This window comes from Lissotriton vulgaris, chromosome 7 (assembly GCF_964263255.1).
Source record: "Lissotriton vulgaris chromosome 7, aLisVul1.2, whole genome shotgun sequence".
Classification (NCBI taxonomy): Eukaryota; Metazoa; Chordata; class Amphibia; order Caudata; family Salamandridae; genus Lissotriton; species Lissotriton vulgaris.
This window is the reverse complement of record NC_141695.1, coordinates 587420711-587447647: the sequence shown is the minus strand read 5'-3', so window position 1 is coordinate 587447647 and position 26937 is coordinate 587420711. Positions and strand designations below refer to the sequence as shown.

General features: G+C 45.8%; 1 protein-coding gene across 1 annotated transcript in view; it reads left to right on the top strand.

The window, feature by feature from the left end:
* Nucleotides 1-26937, top strand: part of MFSD11 (major facilitator superfamily domain containing 11) — a 268198-nt gene that overhangs the window by 95178 nt on the left and 146083 nt on the right. The window contains exon 5 of the mRNA XM_086930674.1: nucleotides 11255-11334. Coding sequence (XP_086786800.1) covers nucleotides 11255-11334 — 80 coding nt within the window. The remainder of the gene's footprint in view (nucleotides 1-11254; nucleotides 11335-26937) is intronic.

Genomic DNA, 26937 nt, shown 5'->3' with positions numbered 1-26937 from the left:
TAGTAGGAAAACATAATTGATTCCAATACAGTAGGCGTAACAGGTGAAAAAGAGCGAGATAAGAGCACATGTGCGTAATAGGAGGCGTGAAAATAGGCGTACCCGAAGGCGTGCACTGTACATGTCAGAGGAACGTCATAGGAATCGTCACATGTGGGTGGGTGCATAGAGAAAGTTGCAGAATCAGCAGAAAGGTGTGGATGCGCGCGCAGCTAGCATGACGTGACATAGATGTGGTAACTGGGGAGAACTTTAACACTAGTAGAGGAGACAGAAGTCTGGGATGTCAGAACGACCTGGACCTATAACATATCTGATATCTTGTGTTTGGAGGATGTATTATCTGGAGTAAAAGGTCTCTCGGGCAGAGGCTATTCTATACTGAATGCTAGTGCATGCATATGTGTCTACGTGTCTACGTGCAGGGCCATGAGCCTACTATGGCAATGGGAACTGTAAATTACTTGCATGGAGGCAGGAAGGCTTGCTCTTTGCTCTGCAGACGGGGAGATGTTTACCTAAATCACTAGACAGGAATGTATTTTCGAGGAGGCTGAACAGATGACTTGAAGGCAAAATACAGTTTTGGCAGGCAGGCCAGGTTGAGCCAGGCACCGCTTCGCTTGGCAGGAAGTAAGGCAGAGGTCAGGGATATGTGTTCGGGCTGCAGTATTCAGAGGCAGAAAACAGAAAAGGCTCGGAGACAGAAATCAGGGCCCAGCTCGGCAGAGCCAGGAAAAACGTAAAAGTGTACCATGTAAAGACGTTGGCATGGTATAGTTAGGAACTGAATTATCGATCCATTCATGGTGGATCTGAAAGAGGACATGTTAACGTTGGACGCAAATGTATTTGCGTCTTCATATTCGGTCATGGAGGGAAATTACATGTACTTGAAGCACGTACATGGAGACGTTGGGGTACACGTTAGGGGACATACTTGACCATAAAAATTTCAATTACCTCATTCCCTCCTTGTCCCCTACGGACCCTTCAGGATATATCTATTCTCATGAGTCCATCTATCTGTTCATATAACATCATTTGCTCATCTTTTTTCATTCGAGCACGAGAACGTGGACTTGGACGGGGAATACATGATGTGGCGCACAAGCCGCAAATCGCTGGCCCGCATTGTAGACATAAGCAACAACTAAATACTATGAGGAGGGCTATTCCAAGGAAGGATAGGACTTTCCATCCCCAGGCTGATATTACGCTCCAGAGCCAACCGGACCAGGTCCAGGTGCCTGGATTCTGGTGTATCTGACTAGCAATCTTGTGGAGCCGAGTTATGGCTCTGTATACTGACGGTGCATTATTTGGAATGAAAACACAACAACTGGATCCGATGACTCTACAAGCCCCGCCCCTATCTGCCAGGATGACGTCAAGGACGAGACGATTTTGAAGAACGACAAGTCTCATAGCAGACTGCTCCTCTGTTAAGTTACCTAGGGCAAAAGTAGTTTCATTCACTACAGCTTCAAGGGTTCTGGTCAGTTTACGTATCAGTTTACTGTTAGAGACAGTTCCTAAATAGGGAAAGAATCCTTTATTGAAATCTGTGTATTGTTCCCATGTTGTTTCAGTGTAATCGACAATTGGGAGATCTCTCTTGGGTCTAACATGAACGAGATGGGAATTTCTGTGGTAATCAGGTGGGGCTAGGAAAATAGGCGGCAATAGGAATGCAATATAGCAAGTACCATCCCAGTCTGGAGGTAAACGTATGTAAGCCGTATGACCACAAATGAAATAGGAATGTCGGGAAGCTTTAAATGTGGACTTGCCTTTGTCACTGAATTCAATAACAGTATTACAATCACAATGTCCTAAATGTACTGAACCATTCTTTCTAACGCATAGGTCACCTTTCACTGGCAAAACTAAAATTGAAGGTGAGTTCGAACTAGTTTCTGACTGGACATTCAAAATCATGAGGTCAAGTGTAAAATTACCTAATCCATATACTTCGTTTTCTAGATCAGTACCTGTCATTTGGGGAAAACCCTCCTTGTCAGGGAAACATGCCTTATTCATAACTGTGTTCAGGTCTCCCCATATCCAATTACCCTGGGAAACATCGGACTTACTGTCTAACGAGGACATCAATGTAAACCATGCACCACATGAACCATTATGTGTAAACGGATAAGGAAAAAGAGGCAAGGCTCCCGTCATTTTCTGGTAGGGAGGGAGTCGGCCACATACCCAGCAATTAGTAGCATTGCTGGTCTGATGGGAATGGTGTAACATACGGATGAAGGAATTGTTACGCAGTGCAAGTCGGTAAGAAAGCTCGTGCGGGGGCAGATCACTGAAGGTGTGGTCTGCAGTGTCATTGAAAGAAGAATGTGTTTGTATAGGAAAATATACATGTAACATATAGCTTAAGCATATAATCATAAGACTCAGAAAGAACATGATAAGTAAAGTAACGATACATCTGCTTCGCAAATTCTTGCAATATTTCTGTTTCTTGATCTCCTGTCTCTCTCTCTCATTATGGGGGGTCTAGCTTATACATGTCAGGAACCTGTCTAACCGCTTCACCCAGGGGGGACTTAAACAATTAAACTGTCTGACTTACTAGACCTCAATTTTAATTTGTACTCCTGGGACGGAGTTTTCTCTACCAGGGGGAGTTTAGTATCAGTCTCTGGAATGTGAAAATCCTGGGAGTCAGTTTTTGGCAGAAGTCCATAGCACTTTTTTACGTGGCTCGAGTGGAGCCAGTTTTTTCTCCCCTCTAGTTTTACGGCGGTCCTCGTTGTCATCAGAACGATCTTCGGCTCCTTCCAACGGGGCTCCAAAGGGCTTGACCGGTCAAAATTGCGTGTATAAACATAGTCGCCAGGGACGATCTTATGTGGCTTCACCTCGGTGTTGTCTGGAAAGGCTGCTGCGACCTGTGAACGACATGATTGTAGTGCAGACATCAAGGAAGCAAGGTAATCTGTCAGCATATTACTGTCAACATCAGTCAATTTACGAGGCAGAGGCGTCCCCCACATATTCGGTGGCCGGCCAAAAACCACCTCATACGGGGATAGCCCTGTTCTAGAATGGGCTACCATTCGCATATAGAAGAGGGCAACTGGAAGAGCTACTATCCAGTCTACTCCTTTTTCTGCACAGACCTTGGCAAGACGTGTTTTCAGAGTCTGATTGTGTCTTTCGACTAATCCAGCTGCTTCGGGATGCCGAACACAGTGGAACTTCCACTGATAGCCTAACAAAAGGGAAACTTGCTTCATGAGCTCGGACGAGAATGGCTGTCCGTTATCTGAATACACGACGCGAGGCAAACCATACCTCGGGAAAAATTCACGAACCAACTGCTTGGCAGTGGTCGGGGCAGTGTAATCTGGGACTGGATATGCTTCTGGCCATCGGGAAAGTGCACATACAACTACGAACACGTACTTGAATCCTCGACAACGGTCCATCTGGATATAATCCATCTGGAGGACTTCAAAAGGGTGATCAGGAGGATGAAATCCACCTTGCTCGACGGGAATGCTTTTGCCTGGGTTGAACTGACAACAGATCATGCAAGTACGCACTTTCTGTTTTGCTGCTGCTCGTAAATGCTTATTGAACCAAAGGTTTTGAATACTGTCTAACATAGCTTTTTCTCCTAAATGTGCAGGACTATGTGCTGTGTTAATGATAACTTGAACCATAGAGTCGGGGAGAAACCAAGTGGATTTTCCCTTCGTCATCCACCCCTGTTCTGTCTGGATCCCTCCTAGTTCTGTCCATTTCTTGATTTCATCTGGGGTAGCATGTGTCTGTATGTCAATTACATCTAGTGCGGGATCCCTAACTGTCATGCAATGTGTTAGAACTACTGTCTTTGTCATATCAATCTGAGTATGAGTCTGTGCTGTATGTTTGGCTGTTCGATCTGCCAGGTCGTTACCCTGGGAAATGGTATCTGTGACTTTCGTATGTGCCTTACACTTCATGATGGCTATGGCTGTAGGCAAATGTATTGCTTCTAACAGAGCTTGAATGAGGTGACCGTGCTGTATCTTGGCACCGTGGGAAGTTAAGAAACCTCTTTCTTGCCAGAGGACTCCGAAGTCGTGTACAACTCCGAATGCATAACGGGAATCTGTGTATATGTTAACTTTCTTGTTCTTGGCTCGAATACAGGCTTGGGTCAGAGCGATAAGCTCTGCTGCTTGGGCAGACAGGGTGTCAATACGATGTGTTTCTATGACTTCGGTTTCAGTGGTCACTGCATATGCGGCCACCAACTCTCCTGTACTTGTTCTCATACATGAACCATCCACATAAAGTGTCAGGTCTGGGTCTGGTAATGCGAAATCTGTCAAGTCTTGTCTGGGTTTTGTCATAGTGTTAATGACTTCCACACAATCATGTGCCAAAGGGTCTGTTGAACATAACGGTAAAAGTGTAGCAGGATTCAGTGTATTGCAGCGTCAGATTTCTATGTGTGGCTGGAATAACGTCAATTCATAACCTGTCAGTCGTGCTATAGTCAAGTGCTGAGTCTGTGTACGGTTTAAAAGAACTTCCACGGAATGTGGAACTTGTACTGTCAATTGGTGTCCTAATACTATGGAATCACTTTGTCTGATTGCTAGAGCTGTTGCTGCAACTGATTTCAAGCATGCAGGCAGAGCCTGGGCTACTGGATCTAATGTACTGGAAAAATAAGCACATGGTTTGTGTGAACCTGCTTGGTCTTGGGTGAGTACTGACAACGCAGTACCTTCGCGCTCTGTGACAAAAAGTGTAAAAGGCTTGCTGTAACATGGTGTCGCTAGAATAGGTGCTTGACACAGGGCTTTCTTCAGATCGTCAAAAGCTTGTGTATGTTCCTGAGTCCAAGGGAGGACAGTCGATGTCGCTGCCTCCTGTGTTGTCAACTGTATAAGGGGCTTGGCTAGATATGCATACTGAGGGATCCATTGTCTGCAGTAAGAGGTGAGGCCTATAAAGGCCCGTACCTCCTTTTGTGTCTTGGGTTGTGGCATATGTACAATTAACTGGATGCGGTCAGGTGTAAGCTGTCTCCCCCTCTTGGACAGCAAGTGACCAAGGTACACAACTTGCTGAACACAGAATTGCAGCTTCGAAGGAGACACTTTGTGTCCCTTGTCGGCCAGGAAAAATAGGACTGTCAGAGATGCTTGTTCACATTCTTGTTCACTTCGAGCGGTGATCAATAGATCATCGACATACTGAAGCAGGGCAGTGTTAGCAGGCATGTGGATACTGTCAAGTTGTCTTTTTAATGCTTGGCTATAGATACTCGGACTTTCCGTGAACCCTTGAGGTGCACGTGCAAATTTAAAGCTTCAGCCATTTAAACTGAATCCGAAAAGGTACTGGCTTTCCGGATCAATGGGAACACTAAAGAAGGCATTCTTAAGATCTATTACAGTGAAGAACACTGCTTCAGAATCAATAGCAGTCAATAGGGATGAAATATCTGGGACCACTGGGAACTGAGGTATGATACATTTGTTAAGCTCTCTAAGGTCAATCACTAGATGATATACAGGAGGTTCATTTGGATCAATACGTTTGAGAATCGGAATGATTGGAGAATTACAGATATTGGAGTCAGTTTCTACAACTACTCCGTGAGCGATGAGCTCGTCAATGATTTTCAATAAGGCTGTTACAGCCTCAGGTGGCAATTTGTATTGTCGAATTCTGGGCAGAACGACTCCTGGCTTGAGTGTGACACGATATGGTGTGATATGCATACAACCTACATCAGTCGGACCTTGTGCCCATAAATGCTGTGGTACATTCTGTAATCGGGGATCAAAATCTCTTAACACATAGTGACCCTTAAAGTCACGTAAAAACAATCTCACTCCTTCCGGAGAACAACATATTACAGCTCCTAGAGCTTTCAGTGTTTTAATACCTAACAAGTTTTCGGGACATGACTTCGTAAGCAATAAATCAGTAGTACGGGACAATGGACCAACTGCTAAGGGAACTGGTTTCGATACTTCATTAACAATAGGCTTTCCTGAAAATCCAAGGGAAACATTCTGTGAGCCTGAGAGGGGTGCCCCTGGAACCTCGCCATGACTAATAGTAGTTCTACTTGCCCCTGGGTCAATCAAAAATCTTCTGTCTTTCCCTAATACCTGACTATGTACATAAGGACCGTCTTGATCTACAGGAATCTCGATGAGAGGCAAACCCACTTCCCTCTCTAGGCTGTTTCATGAATACTGTTGGTAATCTGGATACTCTGACTGTGCATATTGGTACATCTGCTGTGTAACGTGTTGTGTCGCGGAAATGGGCTGGGGCTGTGGTACCGCAACAGTCTGTTGCTGAACACGTTGCGGAGCAAGTTGCGGATTCTGTTGAATATTTGGTTGGACATGTTCTGGCCTAGGCTGGCGTGGTCTTTCTTTCGTTTTGCCTGTAGCAATATTATGTTTCAGAACGGCACAATCACTAATATAATGACCTGGCTGTTTGCAATAATTGCAATTTCCTTTAACAGGACCTGTAGGATGACTAGTCTGTGTGTTCTGCATGTTACCCCTCTTCTGACCATCTGCTGGAACAGACTGGGCAACTAATACTTTCATTTTCGTGTCTTTCATGCGTCTTTGTTCATGATCGTGTTCCTCTCTGATTCTATTCTGGTGGTACTGTATCATTTGTAACATTTGGGAAGGCGTATTTGCTTGCCATGTACTTTCGACTTTTAATACTTCTTAACCTGGGGTAAGGAATTCTCAACTAATTTCGTTACGAAAAGATGTGGGAATGACTCGCTACTTGTTTTTAGGCCACTGTTAATAATAAAACATTTCTCGAATCTAGAATAAAAATCACTAGTGTCTTCGTCTGGTTTTTGTTTGCAGGCTGAAATTGCATCCCAATCTTCCTTTTTAACTGTCAATAATCTAGGCAAAACCTGTACTAACAACCCTGGTAATGCTTTCGTTTTATCCCCAAGACCTAAACCTGGGGTGCGTCCTTTATCTTCATCTTCTAATTCGGTCCAATTAATCTTTTTATCTCCCACCTCCCAATCTTTCTCTTTCAGTTTTTCGTAAATCCCTGCTGGCAACAATACCTTTAACATCTTAAGGATGTCTGAATATGTGTAATCGCCCATAAGTAACATGTCTTTTAATTCACGGTGGAATCCTGCAGGGTCTTTATCGTGACAAGGTATTATTTTCTTCATTTCCAATAATTCCATTTTAGTCAAAGGAGTGTATACAAATACACGTTCAAGCGTATCATCTGGCTTCCGGATTGGATGTACTTCTCGTAAAGGATTCTGTCTGTCTTAAGTGATATGGCTGTCTGACTGGGGGTGGAACTGAAACGTGACGTGGAGTCAGGAACGTACTATATTTGTGGCGTTGTTCTAAAATGATATCAATTAAATCGGTACCTAGACCTCTCCATCTTCTCAGGAGTAAGTCTTGCAGTAGATTATACAGGGGACCTGGATCAGACTGATGGTTTTCATACTGGATAATGAGATGTTGAATCATGTATATACCAGCTAGTCGCTGTTCTTCTGGGGTAAGACTTAAAAACGTGTGTACTATTAGTTCATCTTTATATATACTGTCATCCTCGGCCCATTGGACTGCTGACCTGGCTAGTTCCTGATCACGTAAGGTGGTGAGTTCATGATAACCTATTCTTTCTTTCAGGATGTTGTCAGTAACTTGAAAAATATGTTCAAGAGAACATTGCTCAGGTATCGGGGAAAGGTATTGTTTCTTGCTTTCTAGACGAATGGGTCTGTCAAAAGGATTACCTAAAGGGTATTGTTTAGGAGGTTTTGTTCTACCTACATACGCTACTATATCTTGAGCTACTGTAGTATTCTCTGGTTCTTCCTCCCCTGAGGAGTCTTTATCATCTGACTCGGCTGTCCTTTCGGCATTTTGTCGGGTATGTATGGCTATTATCTCCTTACGGATTTTTCTAGACATGGAATCTATACCTTTCTCTTTGTCATGCTTACAATCTGCAATATTCTGACTCCATCTAGTCAATACATTCATCTCTTCTTGATCAAAACCTGGTCGATCTCGTTCTCTTATCAAACAATTAATCAAGAACCGTAATATTAAAGCTTGTGTATCAACTTTCTGATATGCCATGGCTTCCCGAACACATTCAGGGCCTTCTCCTGTTTGAATAAAATGATATATCCTGTCTAATTGTTCTGACATTCCTGGTAGTGTAACCAAAAAATCTGCAACACGTCTTAAACGTAACGAAGCTAACATCATGGGTCCTGTCTTGCCAGGTACTGAATCATATCTACAATCTGTAAGATATTCTTTAAGTTTTTCGGCTGGGGTCGCTTTCGGGGTGCGTAGCGTAGCTAATTCTCTCATTGTCAGGCGCTGCACTTGTGGCGGGGTGTGATAGGGACCTCCTGTGGCCCCTCCTGAAGCAGATGCCTGGGCATAACCGGGCTGTAGCGGGGTTGAACCTTGGGCTGCGTCCGTCGAAAAAGGATTAGTAGGGGGAACAATGGGGGAAGTGATAACAGGTGCGGGAACATGCTGACGTGGAGGGGTCGTGGCTTGGGCTTGATCGGCAGGAATCTGCCGTGGCAGATTATTATTAGCAGGATGTACGGGTACGTTGGTATATGCGGGAGCTACATCATCTAAATAGGAAGAAAGGAAAACATCTGCTGCGGTTTTATGGTGACGTACTTTAGTCGGGACCAATGGCGGTGGCAAGTTACTGAATACTTCCGGGTTGGCTTTAGGCAGGCCCTCGGCAAGAACTGGATACATGCCTGTAATGAGTGCATTCCTTTTACGGGCTAATTGTTCTGATCTGACCTGTTCTCCGTCTTCTAGTAACTCTTTTTCTTTGGCTTTTTCGCATTCCTCTCTACTTCTCTCTGCTTTTCTGAGTGCTTTTTCTGTTCTTCTATGCGATTCTTTACGCCACAATTCTATGGCATCTTTCTGAGACTGTCTAGCTTTCTTTTTCCATAATGCTTCTTCTACTCTCATGATGCACTCGGCATCCCATGTCCCTGAGACAGGCCATCTAAACTTCTCTTCTAAGTGCTTGGTGTAGTCCACCCACAAGTCTAAATACAACACAGCGTCTAAGCCGTGCTTGTGGTACATAAAATATCCTGGAGTGTCCCTAGGTGGGACAGGCACTGCTTCTTCTAGTATCCCTTTCCTAGTTCCTATCTGACGTAATTTCGAGAATAACGGCATCTTGACTTTGACTTGAATACAATAAACACGACAATGAAAAGCAAACAGTCATTCATACCACAACATGAAATACATTAAAACATTTAGAATAGACACTGTCTAGTACATTAAAACACAATACCTGGAGTCACGTGAGAATAATGCTAGAAGGCTTGAATCTTGAATCACTGAATTACTGAATTACTAGATGCACTGCTAAACAGTACAGACCGGTCCCATAAAGAGACACGTCATACCGTGCTCACTTGAGTGAACACGTACGGACCAGGACTGTGTACCCAGACCTGTCTTTACCGGACACAAACTAATGCACCCGTCTAGATGCGTCCCTAGCAACGGTACTCACCGGGAGCAATACTTGAACTTGAACTTGAAGGCCTCAGACTGGACTGGACGTCTACTGGTACTGCTACTACGCATGCGCCTCGTCACATCGGAACAGGTGGGCCTCTGGATACCCCGGACACTGCTGCTCTCAGCTGGGCTCTGGTCGGGATCCTCCGCACTCCTCACCGCCTCGTCTGGATGTCGACCGCAGTCTCAGTCACCTCCGTAGGCCTGAGGGAGATACAGGAATACCTGCAGATGCGCATAGATGTCCGTCACAGCTGTGGCAGGGGACAAGGCCTGCGACGCATCTCCGGCGCGTGGGGTGGGGGAGGGGTCCCTATTCGGGCGCCAAATTATGTGGTAAATATTTTACCGAATCTATTTTTTCCGCATAATTATTACAAGACAGCTCATAAAAATGAGAGGCAGAGTCCGTGGTATCTGAGTTTTATGGGGTTTATTAGAAAAACCTCGAGGTTGGAGATCATGTTCCGTCACCACTAGGGTTCGGGAAGGGATAGTCAACGTTTTATTAACATTACACATTATATATAGTAGGAAAACCTAATTGATTCCAATACAGTAGGCGTAACAGGTGAAAAAGAGCGAGATAAGAGCACATGTGCGTAATAGGAGGCGTGAAAATAGGCGTACACAAAGGCGTGCACTGTACATGTCAGAGGAACGTCATAGGAATCGTCACATGTGGGTGGGTGCATAGAGAAAGTTGCAGAATCAGCAGAAAGGTGTGGATGCGCGCGCAGCTAGCATGACGTGACATAGATGTGTTAACTGGGGAGAACTTTAACACTAGTAGAGGAGACAGAAGTCTGGGATGTCAGAACGACCTGGACCTATAACATATCTGATATCTTGTGTTTGGAGGATGTATTATCTGGAGTAAAAGGTCTCTCGGGCAGAGGCTATTCTATACTGAATGCTAGTGCATGCATATGTGTCTACGTGCAGGGCCATGAGCCTACTATGGCAACGGGAACTGTAAATTACTTGCATGGAGGCAGGAAGGCTTGCTCTTTGCTCTGCAGACGGGGAGATGTTTACCTAAATCACTAGACAGGAATGTATTTTCGAGGAGGCTGAACAGATAACTTGAAGGCAAAATACAGTTTTGGCAGGCAGGCCAGGTTGAGCCAGGCACCGCTTCGCTTGGCAGGAAGTAAGGCAGAGGTCAGGGATATGTGTTCGGGCTGCAGTATTCAGAGGCAGAAAACAGAAAAGGCTTGGAGACAGAAATCAGGGCCTAGCTCGGCAGAGCCAGGAAAAACGTAAAAGTGTACCATGTAAAGACTTTGGCATGGTATAGTTAGGAACTGAATTATCGATCCATTCATGGTGGATCTGAAAGAGGACATGTTAACGTTGGACGCAAATGTATTTGCGTCTTCATATTCGGTCATGGAGGGAAATTACATGTACTTGAATCACGTACATGGAGACGTTGGGGTACACGTTAGGGGACATACTTGACCATAAAAATTTCAATTACCTCACCTGGTGGAGTGTGGTAGAATACACTGTTCACAGAACAAGTGAAACATGTGAAACCTGTGAAATGAATGAAAGCTGAATTTATTTCCTGTAATGCATCCTGAAATGCCTTTATGTTGCAAATAAGTCCAACTACAACTATTTTCTTTGTATCTTCTTACAACATATTTTTTTAGCTTATACATCGCCATTTTCATTCATCCTCTCACCTGGTCCTTCTACACCGCCTCTGTATTCCTTGGTATTGCAGCCGCAGGTAAGACTCTGATGCTGTCTGCAGCAGCTATTTCATTTTCCATAAAGTGTCCTGTTTGAGACTAACATTAATGTTGTGTTTTAGCGAAGATGCTATATAGTGCTTAGTTTAAGTATCTGAAAAAAGACTGTGATTAAACACACCATTCAAATCTGTGTCATCAGATTGTACTCTGATCTCTGAAGCGGACACGTGACTGAGCAAATAGAATAGCACCATCGTTATACGCCAAGTGGTTTTCTGATCAGCTCCTAGCATATGGTTTTCAAAGTACAGCTTATGCTCTGCAGTATGTTGAGAAGCATAGTGGACTTACAATTTCTTGATGGTTTGCCCTCCTGTGCGTGGAAAAACTGTCAGCTGCCTGTGTCTCTTTGAATGTTTGTGTGTTCTGCAATGCAGAATATTTGAGAGAAGCAACAGTGGTAAGTCTTGTGCTTGAAATGGTCTTTTTACTTTAACTGTGGGTTAGAAGAGCTGCTTTCATTTAGAATGGGGATTTAGGTACTTCTTGTCAGTATTAAATTGTGTAGCTGGAGGCGGAAGGGGCTCCCATCATGTCTGAACTGGAGGGGAAGATGGGATATCTGGGACTGGCATAGACACATTCTGCTATTACCATATTTGGAGTAATAGTAGAGAACCCCTTCAATTACATACAGAGTTGTTGGCTACCTCTTCTTTACTATCAGGAGATGATAGCATCCCTTGAGTTGAGGCTGCATCCTATCTCATCTTGAGCTGAACAGGAACTGCTTGTGGCCTGTCTGGAGCCAGAAGAGAGTCAGTCAAGGGCAGGTTAGCCTCTAGTGCTGCAAAACCTTAACCTATAAGCACCCCGATGAGATGCAGAGGTTGTATGGGGCAAAGGAAACCTCCATCTGAATTCACAGTGCTGGAAATGGAGCTGTGAGGTCTTTAAAAGATATATAGTGAGGCCTTTTCAGTGGGCCCTGAATAGTGGTTAGTGGCTATATCAATTTTCCAATAGTGTCCTGGGGTCATTGTTTGTACTCCAAAAGGAATACCTAGTTACTCCTTTTATAACTTTGCTTTCATAAGGCAAAGACTACAAACGGTTAAGGGTTACTCCAGGCGAGAATAGAGAATAGGAGGTTTAAAACCTTGATGCTGTTTGACATAAATTATTACACTAAATAAACCCAGTGTGTGACTGCATTTTTGACTTTGCAAAGAATTTTTAAATGTTTTATTTTCATTTAGGAGACTAAGGGCCTGATTTAGAGTCCGGCGGATGGGTTACCCCATAACAAATGTGACAGATTTCCCTTCCGCCATATTACAAGTGCATTATATTTAATGGCAAATGCATTATATACTCTCGTGACAGAGTAACCAGCCACCAAACTCTAAATCGGGTCATGAGATGGCTAAGATAAAAAAAAACATAAACCCTCAAGTTCCCAGCAACAGCTGATTTGATGTATGTCCCCAAACGTAGATAGTGCTTCTGTAGAAAGGTGCTATAATTAAAATAACAAGGATTTCTAAGGCCAGTGTTATCCAATGGGGAAGCTTGTCATGCTGTGTCTGCTGTTTTGCCCCAGGTTCCCTGGTTGTAAGAGTGGGTTTTTATCTCATATGCCTTAGCATCTGCAAAATCAGTCTCCCAAAATTAAAGGTGCCTTTTCCACCTACGAAGAGCAGGGAATTCTATCAATTGTCCAAGATGGTGAAGGGTGGAACAGGCTAGTGTCCCATCATCTATTGTTCCTGTGCTGTGTTAAAACAGAGCTCTTTCATTCAAGGGTGTGGGGCACCGATCACTCTTCAAAGGGGAAACAGTTAAAGGTCAGCTGTTCCCTAGTCACTGTTAAAGAGGGACTACTACTAATGCTGGAGTGGGGCTCCTGTCCCAAAGTTCCAATGTACGGTTGTGGTCACTGTTTGTTTACGTGGTACCCACAGCTCTGGTGACCTCAGCTTGAGCCCCCTCCTAGATCAACATTTTGGTCTGGTTTTTGGTCTTTGGGTCCAACTGGAACTTCAACAAACCACAATGACGATAGAACTGTACGGGCTAGGAAGATGATTATAAATGGGCGACTGACGACTTATTTGGGAAGACTGTCAAAGTCAATGGGCTGCTACTTGAATGCTTAAGTTGACGAGGAACACTCTTCCTTCCCTCTGGTGCTGAAAAGTGACAGATAAATGTTCCTATAAAGTTCAGGACTGTATTGGGCAGGTCAGGGGTGATGCAGACTCACCACACTTGTTGTATTCTGTTAATCTCTTCAGGTCTCTAATACTCTGTACATGCACATGCTTCAATTTGGGTCTAGCTAATTGGGTGGCAAAGTCTTTGTGGTTTCTTGGTGGTACACTTCTTTGATAAGAAAACAAATTTCCCCTTTGTGCTTATGCTATTCAACCACTAATCGTTTCCGTTCTAAGTCCATCAGAATGCACTGAACAAAATCCTTGTCTTTCACTATACCATATATTAAGACGACCTCCCTTTTATGAATTTTTTATTTTTTTATTTAAATGATTAAAATGCATGCCATTATGTCCACAATATACACATTCATAAATATACAATACAGTAAAAAGCACTATGAAACTACTAAAATCATTAAGTATCTTGATCAATGTCAGAAATCATCTGTACAGCAATCACAGCATTTAATTAAAGTATTCTTACAACAGATCCTCTGTTTGTAAACTTTTTGCATGAACCATCAATTAGGAGCATATACAAATAAGAACAAGCCGTTACTATGTATCAGAGTACTTTCACTATACATATTGTGTCGACACAACATTTTGGTAGTTCTTTTAATCAAATCACCGCCTTCTTAAGGACAAATTCACATTTTTTCTATATAAAACAGTTGTTTACTATAGGAGACAAAAAACAATGAAAACTCAACTAATTCAAACATCTATACTGATTACCTCTTAATTTAATTCAGTGCAAAAATAATGACTCGCAACATCCCCTCATATATACTAAGTAAGGAATGTTATTACGTTAAAAAAAACTTTCTTATTGAGCATTCAAAGATTTTTTCTATAAAAACTCAAGGTTATTGCTAATCATATACACATATATAAAGGTATTTCCGTATTGTGTTAAAGCAACCATTCTGCCTGGCTCTTCCAGTTATAAACAGGGTTTAGTGCGATCATTGGGTCATATATACCTTAATTCCAACTTTGTTCCCCTATTTACTTCTAGGGACGTATAATCGCCCCCAAAATAATGCCATCCTACAAGATTTACATATTGATTAGAGGCTTTCATCTTATTGATCATCTACGTTATTAGGGCCAATATATAATAAAAAAGTATTTTATGTAAAAGAGCAAACATTTTCTGTTTAGTAAGCCTTTTCGAGTTGAGGTATATCGTCTTCTGTATTATCCTGTTGGTATCAGATAAAGAATGTTTCATATAATGTGACCATATCCTAGCTACTCCTGTTATCCGGAGATACTTATGATACAATGCTTACCCCTCTGCTTATGCCAATAGCTCTTCCTTCGTTGGTTAGTAGGGCTCCCTCGTAGTCTTTCTTGATTCCCACGAGTTGTGTTCTTTAACTTTTTTTTTTTAGGTTTCGCCTCGCCGAAAGCTGCGCAATCAGACTTTCGCGCAAGGCGAAATCTTTTGTTTTGCAGTATGGATGTTCGTTCCGCCTCTGTTTCCCATTGGCTAGCTCCATAAATGGACGCTAGCCATTGGAAAACAGAGGCGTCCATCATTCTGCGAGGCGACTCGTGGGCGTTTCTGAGAATTTTTCTCATTCGGCCCCTTAGGACACGTCAGTGCGGCGGTGGGCGTGTACTTTTTTTTTTTTTTAAACCGATGTTTGTGTTCATTGTTCGTGTTGTCCCTGTCCCGCTGGCTGTTTTCTGACCACCCTCCCGCTGTCCGTGTGCCGTCCCCCCTCCCGCTGTCCGTTGCTGTGGTGAGCTGTGCGTTTCCTTCAGCTTCTGGGGCCGTTTGCCCTGCTTTAGCGGGCTCTGTGGTTCGGCTCGGATGCCTCACTGCTCCACATAGCCCTGGGAGTCCCTCCCCACCTCTCGGTTATTGGACCGCACTGTGGATACATTCTCTGTCGGGGTCCCTTTGGCCCCCCGGGAGGGCTACAGGCTTTGTTATGGGGTGTCTTGTATTCCGCTCCAGTCCACCCTCTCGGCCCGGTGCTGGTGTTGCGACGGCTGCTGTACCTCAGTGCTATGTTGTACCCACTGCGGGAGGTTGTGGGCATTGTGCCTCGTATTTGTGAGGGCTCCCTTTATGTCGCTCCAGTGGCTGCCTGCGCTTGTCGTGCGTGGGCCGCTTTTGCCCGCCGATTGCTTTGGCTCCTGCCTCGTGATAATTTTTGCCGCTTTGTGTTGCAAGCCGCTCACTGCCTTCCCCGGGGCTGCTGTATGCTTTCCACTTTCACCCCCTCGACTTGGGGTCTTTTTTTTTTTTGCACTGCTTTAGTGGGCTCTGGTTGCGGCCCGGCGTGGGCGGACTCTGCCTGGGGGTGGGGGGGGGGGTCCTTACCTTGCTGGCCCGGTTTCTCTGCGGCCGTTGCCTCAGACGGTCCCGGTCCCAAGCATTGCCGCATATTTTCCCATGCCTCTGGCTGTCGGCGTGCGGCTTGTGGGCTGTGTGGGGTTCTTGTCTATCTCCTTCATGCTTGTAGCCTCCGGTGTTTCCAGTTGGTTGGAGCTTGCACTTACGCCTGCGCTCCGCTTAGTTTTCCAGCTGCGTGTCTGGTTTACTTTTGTCAGGGGAGTGGGCGAGTGCTGTTGAAAGGGGCTGTTGTTTCTGATGAATGCTTCCCGTTTGTTTTGTTACATATGACATTTTCTCTAAGCTGAGCACTGGTGTCCCATTGCTGTGCGGCGGATTCCACGTACTCTCCTCTTGGAGGTTTCGGACTACGGTTCCGGCCATGAGTCTGTGTACGCCTTTCTCCTGTCCTGGGGTTATTTTTCCCGCTCTGCGGGTATTAGTTTCCCCTTTGTTCGTGCATACTTCTGTGCACTATGGATGCGTGTGAGTGAGCTGGAAGATAAACTAGTGGCTAGTGTACTCGTCCCTGTGGCTGGGGTTGCCGGTTCGTGTCTCTGCTTCGCCGCTCTACTTCCTGAGCTTTTGGTCTACCCCTCTCCTTATTTTTAGGCGTTTGGCTTTCTGCATATTTCAGGTCTGGCGCACTGTCTTTATGGTTTTTGCCTGCTGGCCTTTCTGTATCCTGGTGCGGTCAGTTGTGCTTTTTGTGCGTTGCTCTTCTACTTTATTTATTTGTTTCTTTAATGCATTCTTATAATGCGCGGACTTTACTCGAAGGTGTCAGTCCGTGTGCCTTCCCCCCTCCCGCTGTCCGTGTGCCCGTCCCCCCTCCCGCTGTCCGTGTGCCCGTCCCCCATCCCGCTGTACGTGTGCCCGTCCCCCCTCCCGCTGTACGTGTGCCCTCCCCCCTCCCGCTGTCCGTGTGCCTTCCCCCCTCCCGCTGTCCGTGTGCCGTCCCCCCTCCCGCTGTCCGTGCGCCTGTTGCTGTGGTGAGCTGTGCGTTTCCTTCAGCTTCTGGGGCGACTGTGGTGTTCTGGCAAAATCATTACTTGGGAAGACGTGAGGAAAGTTTTTGTGAAATCTCTCTGCGTGGTTAGTGCACTAGTGTGAGCTTAGTAGCTGGAGGTACAAACTCACCCTGCTTGTAATCCAGGTTATTGTGCACACCTTGTGCCTGTGGGCGTCGTTCAACATCTTGCTCTGTGTCTTTCTGGGAGTTTGCTTGGGCTGTGGTCTGTGATTGAGGTTATGTAGATAGATTGCTTTATTATTTTGTTAGGCAAAGGACTGCCCACAGTCTGTTCAGAATGGGCTGTGGTGGAATCCGGAATAGTCTGGGCTCTGCACGGAGGTGGCAGGGTTTAGCTGGTTTCTGATGTTTGCATCTTGCCATGTCACCATAGCTGAACACCTTCCATATGAGATATCTTAAAAAAGCCAATTTAGACGAACATATGGTTGTCACATCTTAGCGCTCTGAATTGACCTAGGTGATGTTTCGGTGATTTACAAAACTGTATGGGTAGCACATTGATAGAACATGTGGACAACTGAAGTGCGTCACTAGAGTGGAACCGGGTGTAAGTTGAGATTCCAGACACTTCGGACCCCCGGACACATGGGCTGGAACGGAGTCAGTCAGTCACGTGTCATGCAGTGCTTGACATGAATCACTCAGCCTAAGTCCGACTTTATTCTGCGGCGCTGGCATGTCATGTGGCGTGGGGAGTGACGGGCCGGGTGGGGACATCGAGGGGGTCCGATTTGCTCTTCTATCCATTCTGCCGTTGCTTTTTTTCTCAGCTCATTATCGCCTTGTGATTATCACCATGTGATGAACACTTGGTGTTTGGGGCCAGTTTTCATTTTTCGCTTGCAAAGCCAAATAATTCGCCCGAGGCCTACAAATGTCATCACTTATGAATGCGGCCAAAAATGTCAGCTCGGTCAAAAACAGCGTGTACCCTGCTGGTAGTTAATAGAATCGAGGTTCTTCCAGGAAATTGACTAATGCGTGCTGTGATTTCCAGAAACACTATATTTACTTCCAGCGTGCCCGTGTCTTTTCCAAACCACAGTTTTGACTGCAGCTGAGTGTCTCAGCTTGATGAGTGGCATTTGCCAGAGATTAAACTATTGGCATTGTAAATGACAATGCCATTTATTTATCTGTTTTCAAAACTAACACATAAATACAAATTTTGTCATTTACAATGCCAATAGCTCTAACTTTTCAAAAGGTGAAACCATTGCATTGTAAATGCTTGTTTTAGTCTATGATCATGTACGATTCAGAGTCCACTACAAAAATGAGTTACAGGGTGATTACACAACTACTATGTACTCAGTATTGCTGTTTGTTTCAATTTACCACTCAGCGTCCTGCAATTTACAGTCTATTTAGATTAAAATATATGGCCTTTCCATCGTATGTCCATTTAATAAAGGGCCTTAATCTTGGTCATCATTGTATAATACCAAGGAAAATATGTGGCAATAACTCAGTTCGCTCATAACTAAGCCTTCAACTTAGTTAACTGAGAAAGTGGCATTTATTGTATAGACTGACTTCATCTTTGGCCGCGATCAGAATAACCCCCCCATCGTGCTTTCTAATGAAGGAGTACTTTACTCATGTGAGAAACACATTATTTCCTCTTCATTGTCTTCCACCTGCTGAGACATTTTGCTAAATCCTAGAGGTGCGCATGCGCCGAATAGACATGTACCGGCAGTAATAAAAAAGGGGCCAGATTCAAAATGGAGACCAGCTTGCAGGAGAAGAGGACAGATACATGGCCGTTGAGGTGAGTGTATTGGGAAACCCCACAGGAAGAATGAGTATATTGAAAGGTCCCATAACAGCGGGACCATAGTGAGAATGTTACACCAAAGGGAGGGTGAAATGTAATTGACAGCGTGGTTGCCCTAACCTTTATAGTACAATGGCTTCAAGATGGCCGGATAGTATTTCCAGTTGTAACTGCCCTCTACGCTGCCCCTGGAAAGAACCGGTCTAATAGCATTGGTTTTCTTTGGCCAGACCACCCATATCAATTGAGTGGGGTGGGTAAGACGGCCAGATGGGCTATAGCATGGGTACTCACAAACATTTCCTCGGGGGCCGAAATGCATTGTCTGGGTTATCATCGAGGGCTGCTTATATGACCATTGGGGGAGGGGCATGTAGATGGGAAGATTCGGGTGGGGTGAATTGGAGGCGGGCTAGGTTGGGCGGGACATGGCATGGTGGAGACTTTGGTGGACAAATTGTACCACGTGGAGAGAAACCATACATGGAATTTACAAAATAACTTATTTAATTAAACTCTTACTAAGATTGAGAGAATGCTGCATTGTGAAACAAACACGTGGATAGGTTTGAAGTGTAACCATTCCAAAGGATATTCAAGTAATTTATAGATAATGTGCCCCTTGTGGTATACATCACACACATTGATGTAAGAATGATAAAGCTCTGTCAATTGAAAGTAAATTCAACCCAACATTTTTTTTAAATGTCTTTTATTCTGATAAAGTAGCATTCGGATTAGGTACTTAATGCATTCTGATTAGGTATCACTGGCAATGTTGGAAAAATGTCAATCAAGTTAATAGTTAAAGACCTAAAGTAGCTGAGGTACAAGTATTTCCTTCGTATCACACATGAATAAAGTCAGTGAAGAAAACATGCCGAGTGTTCACCAGTGTGCAAGAGTTGCAGTGCAAGACTCCCAATCTAGATGCTGCATGGAAAGTGTTCTCTGCTTTGAATGCCTCTAGTGAATGTAGAACAGCAAGTAGAAAGGCACATGTAATGCGGGAAAGGTCTTTTCCAAGGCACAGAGTTTACTCACTAATTTTACACTACATGCCCGCAATTAATTTCTTGCACTCAGGAAACCTTTTCAGAGAGTGCAAGTCCCAGGAGGTGATCCAGATGTGCATCAGTCAGTTTGTTTCTTAGTTTATTTTTTAGAACACCTATTGTGGAAAGGGAACACTCACATACATGTATGAAGCCAAACATGCAAAGTATGTTCTGTGCCAAAATAAAAAGAAGACATTTTTCAGATGGCACACTTTGTCATAAATCTTCCGGTTCCTTCCCCAAGAAAGAGGACTCCAGCACAGAGCTGTATTTCATGTCAATAAGTTCAATCTCAGTTTGTGCCCTTTGCAAGCCAAAAAGTTCAACAGCTTCAAGATTCCTTGCACTAACCATCCATGGATTTTCTTCAAGCCTGAAAAGGGTGATAAGAACTCTAAACTGAGAGAATCGCCTCTTAATGTCCCCAGAAATTTCCTCCAGATAAGCACACAGATTGAGACTCAACTACATTTCCTGAGCGTTTTCAACCCTCTGTGTTAAAGCCTTCAACTTAGTAAAGTGTGTGAGATCACCATCGCCCAGCTGCTCTCGGAACAGGTCACGTTTACTCATCCTTGAGGACACAAGTTTCTTTCTACCCTGAAGTGCAAGATTGAGAGTGTTGAAATGTGAGAAGATGCCACACAGAAAATGGAGCATGGTGATCCATTGCAAGTCATACAGTTCTGGAAAAGACTGCCCTCAATTACAAATTCTTCAATTCCTGGAAGCAAAATAATAAACTTTTCTAGTGCTTAGCCACCTAATGCAACAACAGGTCTGTTTATTCAGTTTCGGCATCCCTCAGCAATAATTCAAAAGGTCTGTGGTTGAGTGTTTTTGCTTGAATATAATTAACAATTCTTATCACTTGCTTCATAACATCATTTAGTTGTCATTGTTTTATTTTCACACACAATGCTTCCTGATGGATTATGCAATGATTAAAGTGGATAATTGAAGTTTTTTCTGTAACTGAGCTACAAAGCCCCTCTCCAGTCTAATCATGGAGGTTGCCCCATCTGCAGTGATACTTACAAGATTGTTCAATGGCAGGTGATGAGAGTCAAAGAAATTACACATGCTGGTCAATACATCCTCTCCTCTTGTGTGACCATGCAATGGCAAAAGGCAGAGGAGCCCTTCTATTGGAATGATTTCTTGTTCTGAATACATCACCCACATCATTAACTGAACCACATCACCAACAAAGATGTTGGCTCTTCAACAGCAATGCTAAAGAAAGGGGACCGCATCTCTGCATTGATGACCTGTGCTAGAACATTGTCACCCCTTGACTCAATTCTACGTGTGCATGTGGAATATGACAGTTGTAATTAACCTATTTATTTCATAATGTTTGATTTATTAGGACAGTTGGCAAATAAAATGTCTGTTGCCGATAGGAAACATTTCTTTACCATCTCTGCCTCTGTAAATGTTTTTTTATGTGTTCCAAGCAAGTAGCATATTTAGAAGGATGCCTCGGTTTCTTTCATCTGGCACAGAAAGAGCTTTTGTTTGGATAGAAGGGCTTGCTTCAGTGATGCCACCTTTGCAGAATGCGGTTTTGAAGACCTTGAGAAATTTTATATGGAGTCAGAATGTTGTGTTTTACAGTGCCGCTCCAGGTTATATCTTTTGAGGACTTGAACCTTTTCTTTGCAATGGAGACAAGTAGCTTTCTCCTTTGGACATTCCACAAAAAGATTTGTTTCTTCCCACAAAGCCCAGAACACCCTGTGTTCATGCTGTGTGATTATATGGATCTTTTGCCAGACTGTTACCCGGCTGTATGCAATTTATTTTGGGTTCCTAATGAACACAGTAGGAAAGCAGGATTTGTGTTCACAACCGTTTGCGCGACCCCATCTCACGACCGAAGGCACAACCCTGTCTCTCGACCGATGGCACAACCATGTCTTAGTTACAGAGCTCTGCACACAATCAACAAGGTGACACTTGAGTGCTGATATTTGGGGGAATATGTTTGAAAATAAATTGTGTGTTAAAAAATGTAAACGTACATTGAGAGCTTACTTCTCACTGTATGTTTTATCTGAAAGAGACACATTAGTGATAGATGCCTAACGGCGTCTACGTCGTCGGAACCGCTGCTCCCTTTCAATGAGGCCCTTACCGAAGTCCTCTTGGGCACTTGGTTGCGACTGGCCTCGGAGGCACCGGTGGATAAGAACGTCGTTCGGCGTCATCACCCGGTGCCTGGTGACCCTGCCTTCTTGACCACTCATCCCACGCCTGAGAGCCTGGTCATTATGGCCTCGACGTCCGAGTGCCTTCCCCACGGTTCTGCCGGATAAGGACTCTAAGAAGCTGGACCAATATGGCAAGAGGTTGTTCCCTCGGCCAGCTTGGGGTTGCGGTCGGTTAACACCGCCTGCATATGGGGCCGTTACTCCCACCCCGTGTGGAATACGGTAGCAGAGATCCTGCCCCAGTGTTCTGAAGAAATCCAGGCCGTCCTTTCCCAAGCGATTGCGGAGGGCAAGGATGTGACGAAATTTGCCATCAGGTGTAGTGTGGACACGGCTGATTCCTTGGGCAGGGCGATTTCTGGCGTTGCGGCGCCATGCCTGGTTGCGGTCTACCGGGTTCTCGCTTGATGTCCAGGGCTCGCTCATGGACATACCCTTTGATGACTCTCGTCTTTTTTGCGACAAGACGGAGCGCTTTAAAGACTCAAGGGCCACGGCTAAGTCTTTGGGTCTTCCCACAAAGAGCCCTGCCAAGCCTGGGTTTCGTTCCTTTCGTGTCGAGGGTAAAGGCGCCGAGACGCGCTCCTCCGCAAAGCCTACACAGAACCTGCCTCAGCGTGGCCGTGGACGCGGCTTCCGCAGAGGCTGGTCTGGTAACCAGCGGGTGGGTCAGTCCACCTCCACATTCGCTACTTTCACCTCCAAGCCTTCCTAATACGGGCTACAGGGTGCACCCCATGGCGGTAGAAGGCAGCGTTCGCCACCACCTCCACCACTGGTGCGAAATCATATCGGACAAGTGGGTGCTGCAGATAATCTGCCAAGGTTACTCGCTCCCTTTTCTGTCCTCCCCTCCAGCCATGCCACCTCGGTACCATCGCATGTTGGGGGATCATTTGGCTCTTCTCCGACAGGAAGTCACACCCCTCCTGGCCAAGGGGGCCATCAAGTATGTTCCAGATCAGGAAGTAGGGAGTGGTTGTTATGCTTCTACTTTCTGGTCCCCAAGAAGGACAAGGGGGGCCTGCACCACATCTTAGACCTTCGGGATGTCAATCGCTTTCTCCGGAAGGAGAAGTTCAAGATGCTGACTCTGGCTCAAGTCCTGACTGCCCTGGACTCTGGAGACTGAATAGTAGCGTTGGACTTGCAGGACGCCTATTTTCATATCCCCGTCCTGCCAGCCCACCGGCATTACCTGCGGTTCATGGTAGGCCCGGAGCATTTATTAATTTGCTGTGCTCCTTTTTGGCCTTACCAGCGCCCATCTGGTGTTCACGAAAGTGATGGCGGTGGTCGCAGCTCATCTGCACAGGTTAGGGGTGTCAGTCTTCCCCTACCTTGATGACTGGCTGTTAAAGACGGGCTCACCCCAGGCAGTCGTCTCCCACCTGCAGACTACGGTCGACCTCCTGCATTTGCTGGGGTGACATCAATGTGCCAAAGTCGCACCCGAGTCCCTCTCAGAAGCTCCCTTTCATTGGAGCGGTTCTGGATTCAACGCTGTTTCGGGTTTATCCACCCGAGCAGCAAATCTGGGATATTTAGGCTATGATTCCGCTCTTTCAGCCTCTATCCTGGGTTTCAGTCAGGATGACCCTCCGGCTTCTGGGCCTGATGGCCTCCTGCATCCTGTTGGTGACGCATGCCTGGTGGCATATGCGGGCTCTGCAGTGGGACCTGAAGTTTCAGTGGGCACAGCATCAAGGCAACCTGTCCGATCTCGTCCAGATCTCGGAGGTCGCTGCACGACAGTTGCGGTGGTGGCTTACAAATTGTGACTGGGTCAGTGGCAGATCCCTCTCCCTTCCTCAACCGGAGCACATAGTGGTGACGGATGCCTCCCTCCTGGGATGGGGCGGCCACATGGGAGAGAGGCGGAGATCAGAGGCCTCTGGTCTCCGGCGGAGTCCCGGCTCCAAATCTACCTTCTGGAGCTTCGGGCGATCCGGCTTGCACTGAAGGCATTCCTTCCCTCTGTCCGGGGATGTGGTATTGCAACAAACAGGGCGGGGTGAGTCATGGACCCTATGTCAGGAGGCTCTAGGCCTTTGGACATGGCTGGAACATCAAGGCATTACCTTGGTGGTTCAACACCTGGCAGGTTCTTTGAACCCCAGGGCGGACGAACTCAGCCGCCGGTGCATAGTGGATCACGAGTGGCATCTGCTCTCGGACGTGGCTCAAGGTCTCTTTCTGCGGTGGGGAGAGCCTTGGTTAGATGTATTCGCCACCGAAGAGAACGCGCAATGTCATCAGTTCTGCGTGTTGGAATTTCCAAGGCGGCACTCGCTCGGATACGCTTTTCGTCGCTAGTGGAGTTGCGGTCTGTTGTATGCCTTTCCGCTTATACCACTTCTGCTGAGAGTGCTGAAGAAGATCAGGCGCGACCGGGCCCTAGTTATTCTTTTGACTCCGGACTGGGGTCGAAGAGTATGGTATCCCGAGCTACTCAGTATGAGCATTGATCCCCCGATCTGTCTGCCTCTTCGGGAGGATCTTCTGTTGCAGCAGCAGGGGATGGTCCTCCACCCGAACCTGTCCAGCCTCCACCTCCATGCGTGGAGATTGAGCGGCGACAGTTGACGACTTTCGACCTTCCTCCCAAAGTCTGTAATGTCATTCTGGCAGCCAGGCGTCCCTCCACCAAAACGGTGTATGCCTGCTGATGGAACAGATTTGTGGCATGGTGCACAGCAAAGACTGTGAATCCCCTTTCAGCCCCTCTTTCTGAGGTTCTTCTGTTTCTCCTATCTTTGGCTCAGCAGGGTTCTGCTCTGGGCACTATCAAAGGCTATCTTTCTGCCATTTCCTCCTTCTTGAGGCTCCCTGATCAGCCTTCTCTTTTTAGGTCCCCGGTTGTTAACAGCTTTCTCAAGGGCATTACACACACGTTTCCTCCTGTGCCCTTCATAATGCCTCAATGGGACTTAAATCTTGTCTTGACTTTTCTGATGTGCGCTCCCTTTGAGCCTCTTCATAACTGCCCTTTGCGTCTTCTTACTCAAGACAGCTTTCCTGGTTGCTATCACCTCTGCCAGAAGAGTGAGTGAGCTCCAGGCCCTTTCTTCCAAATCTCCTTTCCTTTCTGTTCATCCGGACAAGGTGGTTTTAAGGACCCGTCCTTCATTTCTGCCAAAGGTTGTCACGCCCTTTCACATCGGGCAGACCATCACTTCACCCACCTTCTTTCCGCCTCCGCACCCTTCAAGAGTAGAGGAGAGGCTCCACCGCCTGGACCCAAAATGTGTGCTCGCTTTCTATCTGCAGCGTACACAGCAGTTCCGGGTGGATGATCAGCTTTTTGTCTGCTACGTGGGTGCCAAGCAAGGTTGGGCTGTGCACAAACGGACCATCTCCCTGTGGGTCAATCTGTGCATCAAAGCATGTTACTCCTTGGCCAAGAAGGAGCCTCCTGTGGGGCTGCGTGCCCGTTCGACCAGTGAAACTGCAGCCCCTGCTGCCTTAGAACGTGGCGTTCCCTTGCAGGACATTTGTCAGGCAGCTACGTGGGCCTCGCTGCACACGTTTACCAAGCACTAATGCCTTGACAGTCAGGTCTGGAGAGACGACTTCTTTGGCCGTTCTGTGCTCCGTGACTTTTTGGTGTAATCTTGTTCACAGACCCACCACCGGTGTTGGTATTGCTGGGGTATCTATTCTAAGGTAAGGAATCTATCACAAACGTATCTCTTTCAGATGCACAAGTTACTACTTGTGTAACAATATATCTGTAAGAGACATTAGTTAGAGATAGATTCCTTATCGCCCCACCCATCCTCCCCGTTCTGCGAACTGATTACTAGGGTTAAGGTCATCCCCTTTTAGGGCCCTAGTTTTATACACCAAAGATCGGTTTCTGGCATGGCTCTGCGTTTCGGGGCGGAATGTTGTGTACAGAACGGACGTCAGCGCGCATGGGTGGTGCCTCAGTTGCCTCCGTGACGTCAACCTGGCGCTTATGACGCCAGTGATGGACGCGGAGCTGCAAGGCGCCACCTACTGGCACGCAGGGTACTGCTAAGCAGAAAACCTTCCTGATCCAGACTGACGCCTAACTTATGTCTCTTACAGATATCATTACACAAGTAGTAACTTGTGCGACAGTGCCCTATTTGCACATATTTAGATATATTCGTGCATTGAAGCTTATAACTAGATATTAGTGCTAAACGAATGAAACATCTTTATCACATTTCTCATGTACAGCCATCCCTACAGGAGAGCATTAGTGAAATGAAGAAAGAAATACCTTGAGACCATTCAGTTGACATTTGTACAGTGCATCCACTACCTCAAATCCCTTTCCCTGTTACCCAGACAGGTGGCATAGTAGCTAAGCAAAAATACGGCCACTTGCAATAGTGAACTGAAGTCTAGAGGCCCTCACAAGCCACATATTGTAGGGAGGGTCCTGTCCTCTGGCAGTTGTTGGGGCAGAAAGAGTTCTGCCCTCTGGCGGTCATTTGGGAAGAGGTCTTACTTCCCTACAAAATTCCTCTGCAGAAGTAAAACTATGTGCCAGATTTACCACTTATTCACGCAGCACAGTGCAGCAGCCACAACTGTGCTGCGTGAAAAGGAGCAAGGATAAGAGTGCCATATATACAGAAATATGTCACTCTCCTCCCCTTTCCCTATAACCGGCACTGAAATCACTAGCGGTGTTCCACAGAGACACCTTTGCGCCATAGTGCAAGGGTGGCCCAGTGAGTGTAGCTTAGGTTTTGTACTGGAGGGATACCCTTCCAGGTCAAAATACTATGCACAGACTGACTTTAACCCTTTTCCCTCTTTGTATGTGTGATGTACAGTGCATCACACATGTAAAGTCAGAAAAGGAAGGAAAAATAAAAGCTTTTCTCCTTTGTTGTGCCTACTTCAAAAGGGCAAAGTTTTCTGACGCGAAACCTGGTCTACTTTATTTTGTAAATAGGGTTTAGCATCAGAAACCATGGGTAGTTGCATGGGAACGC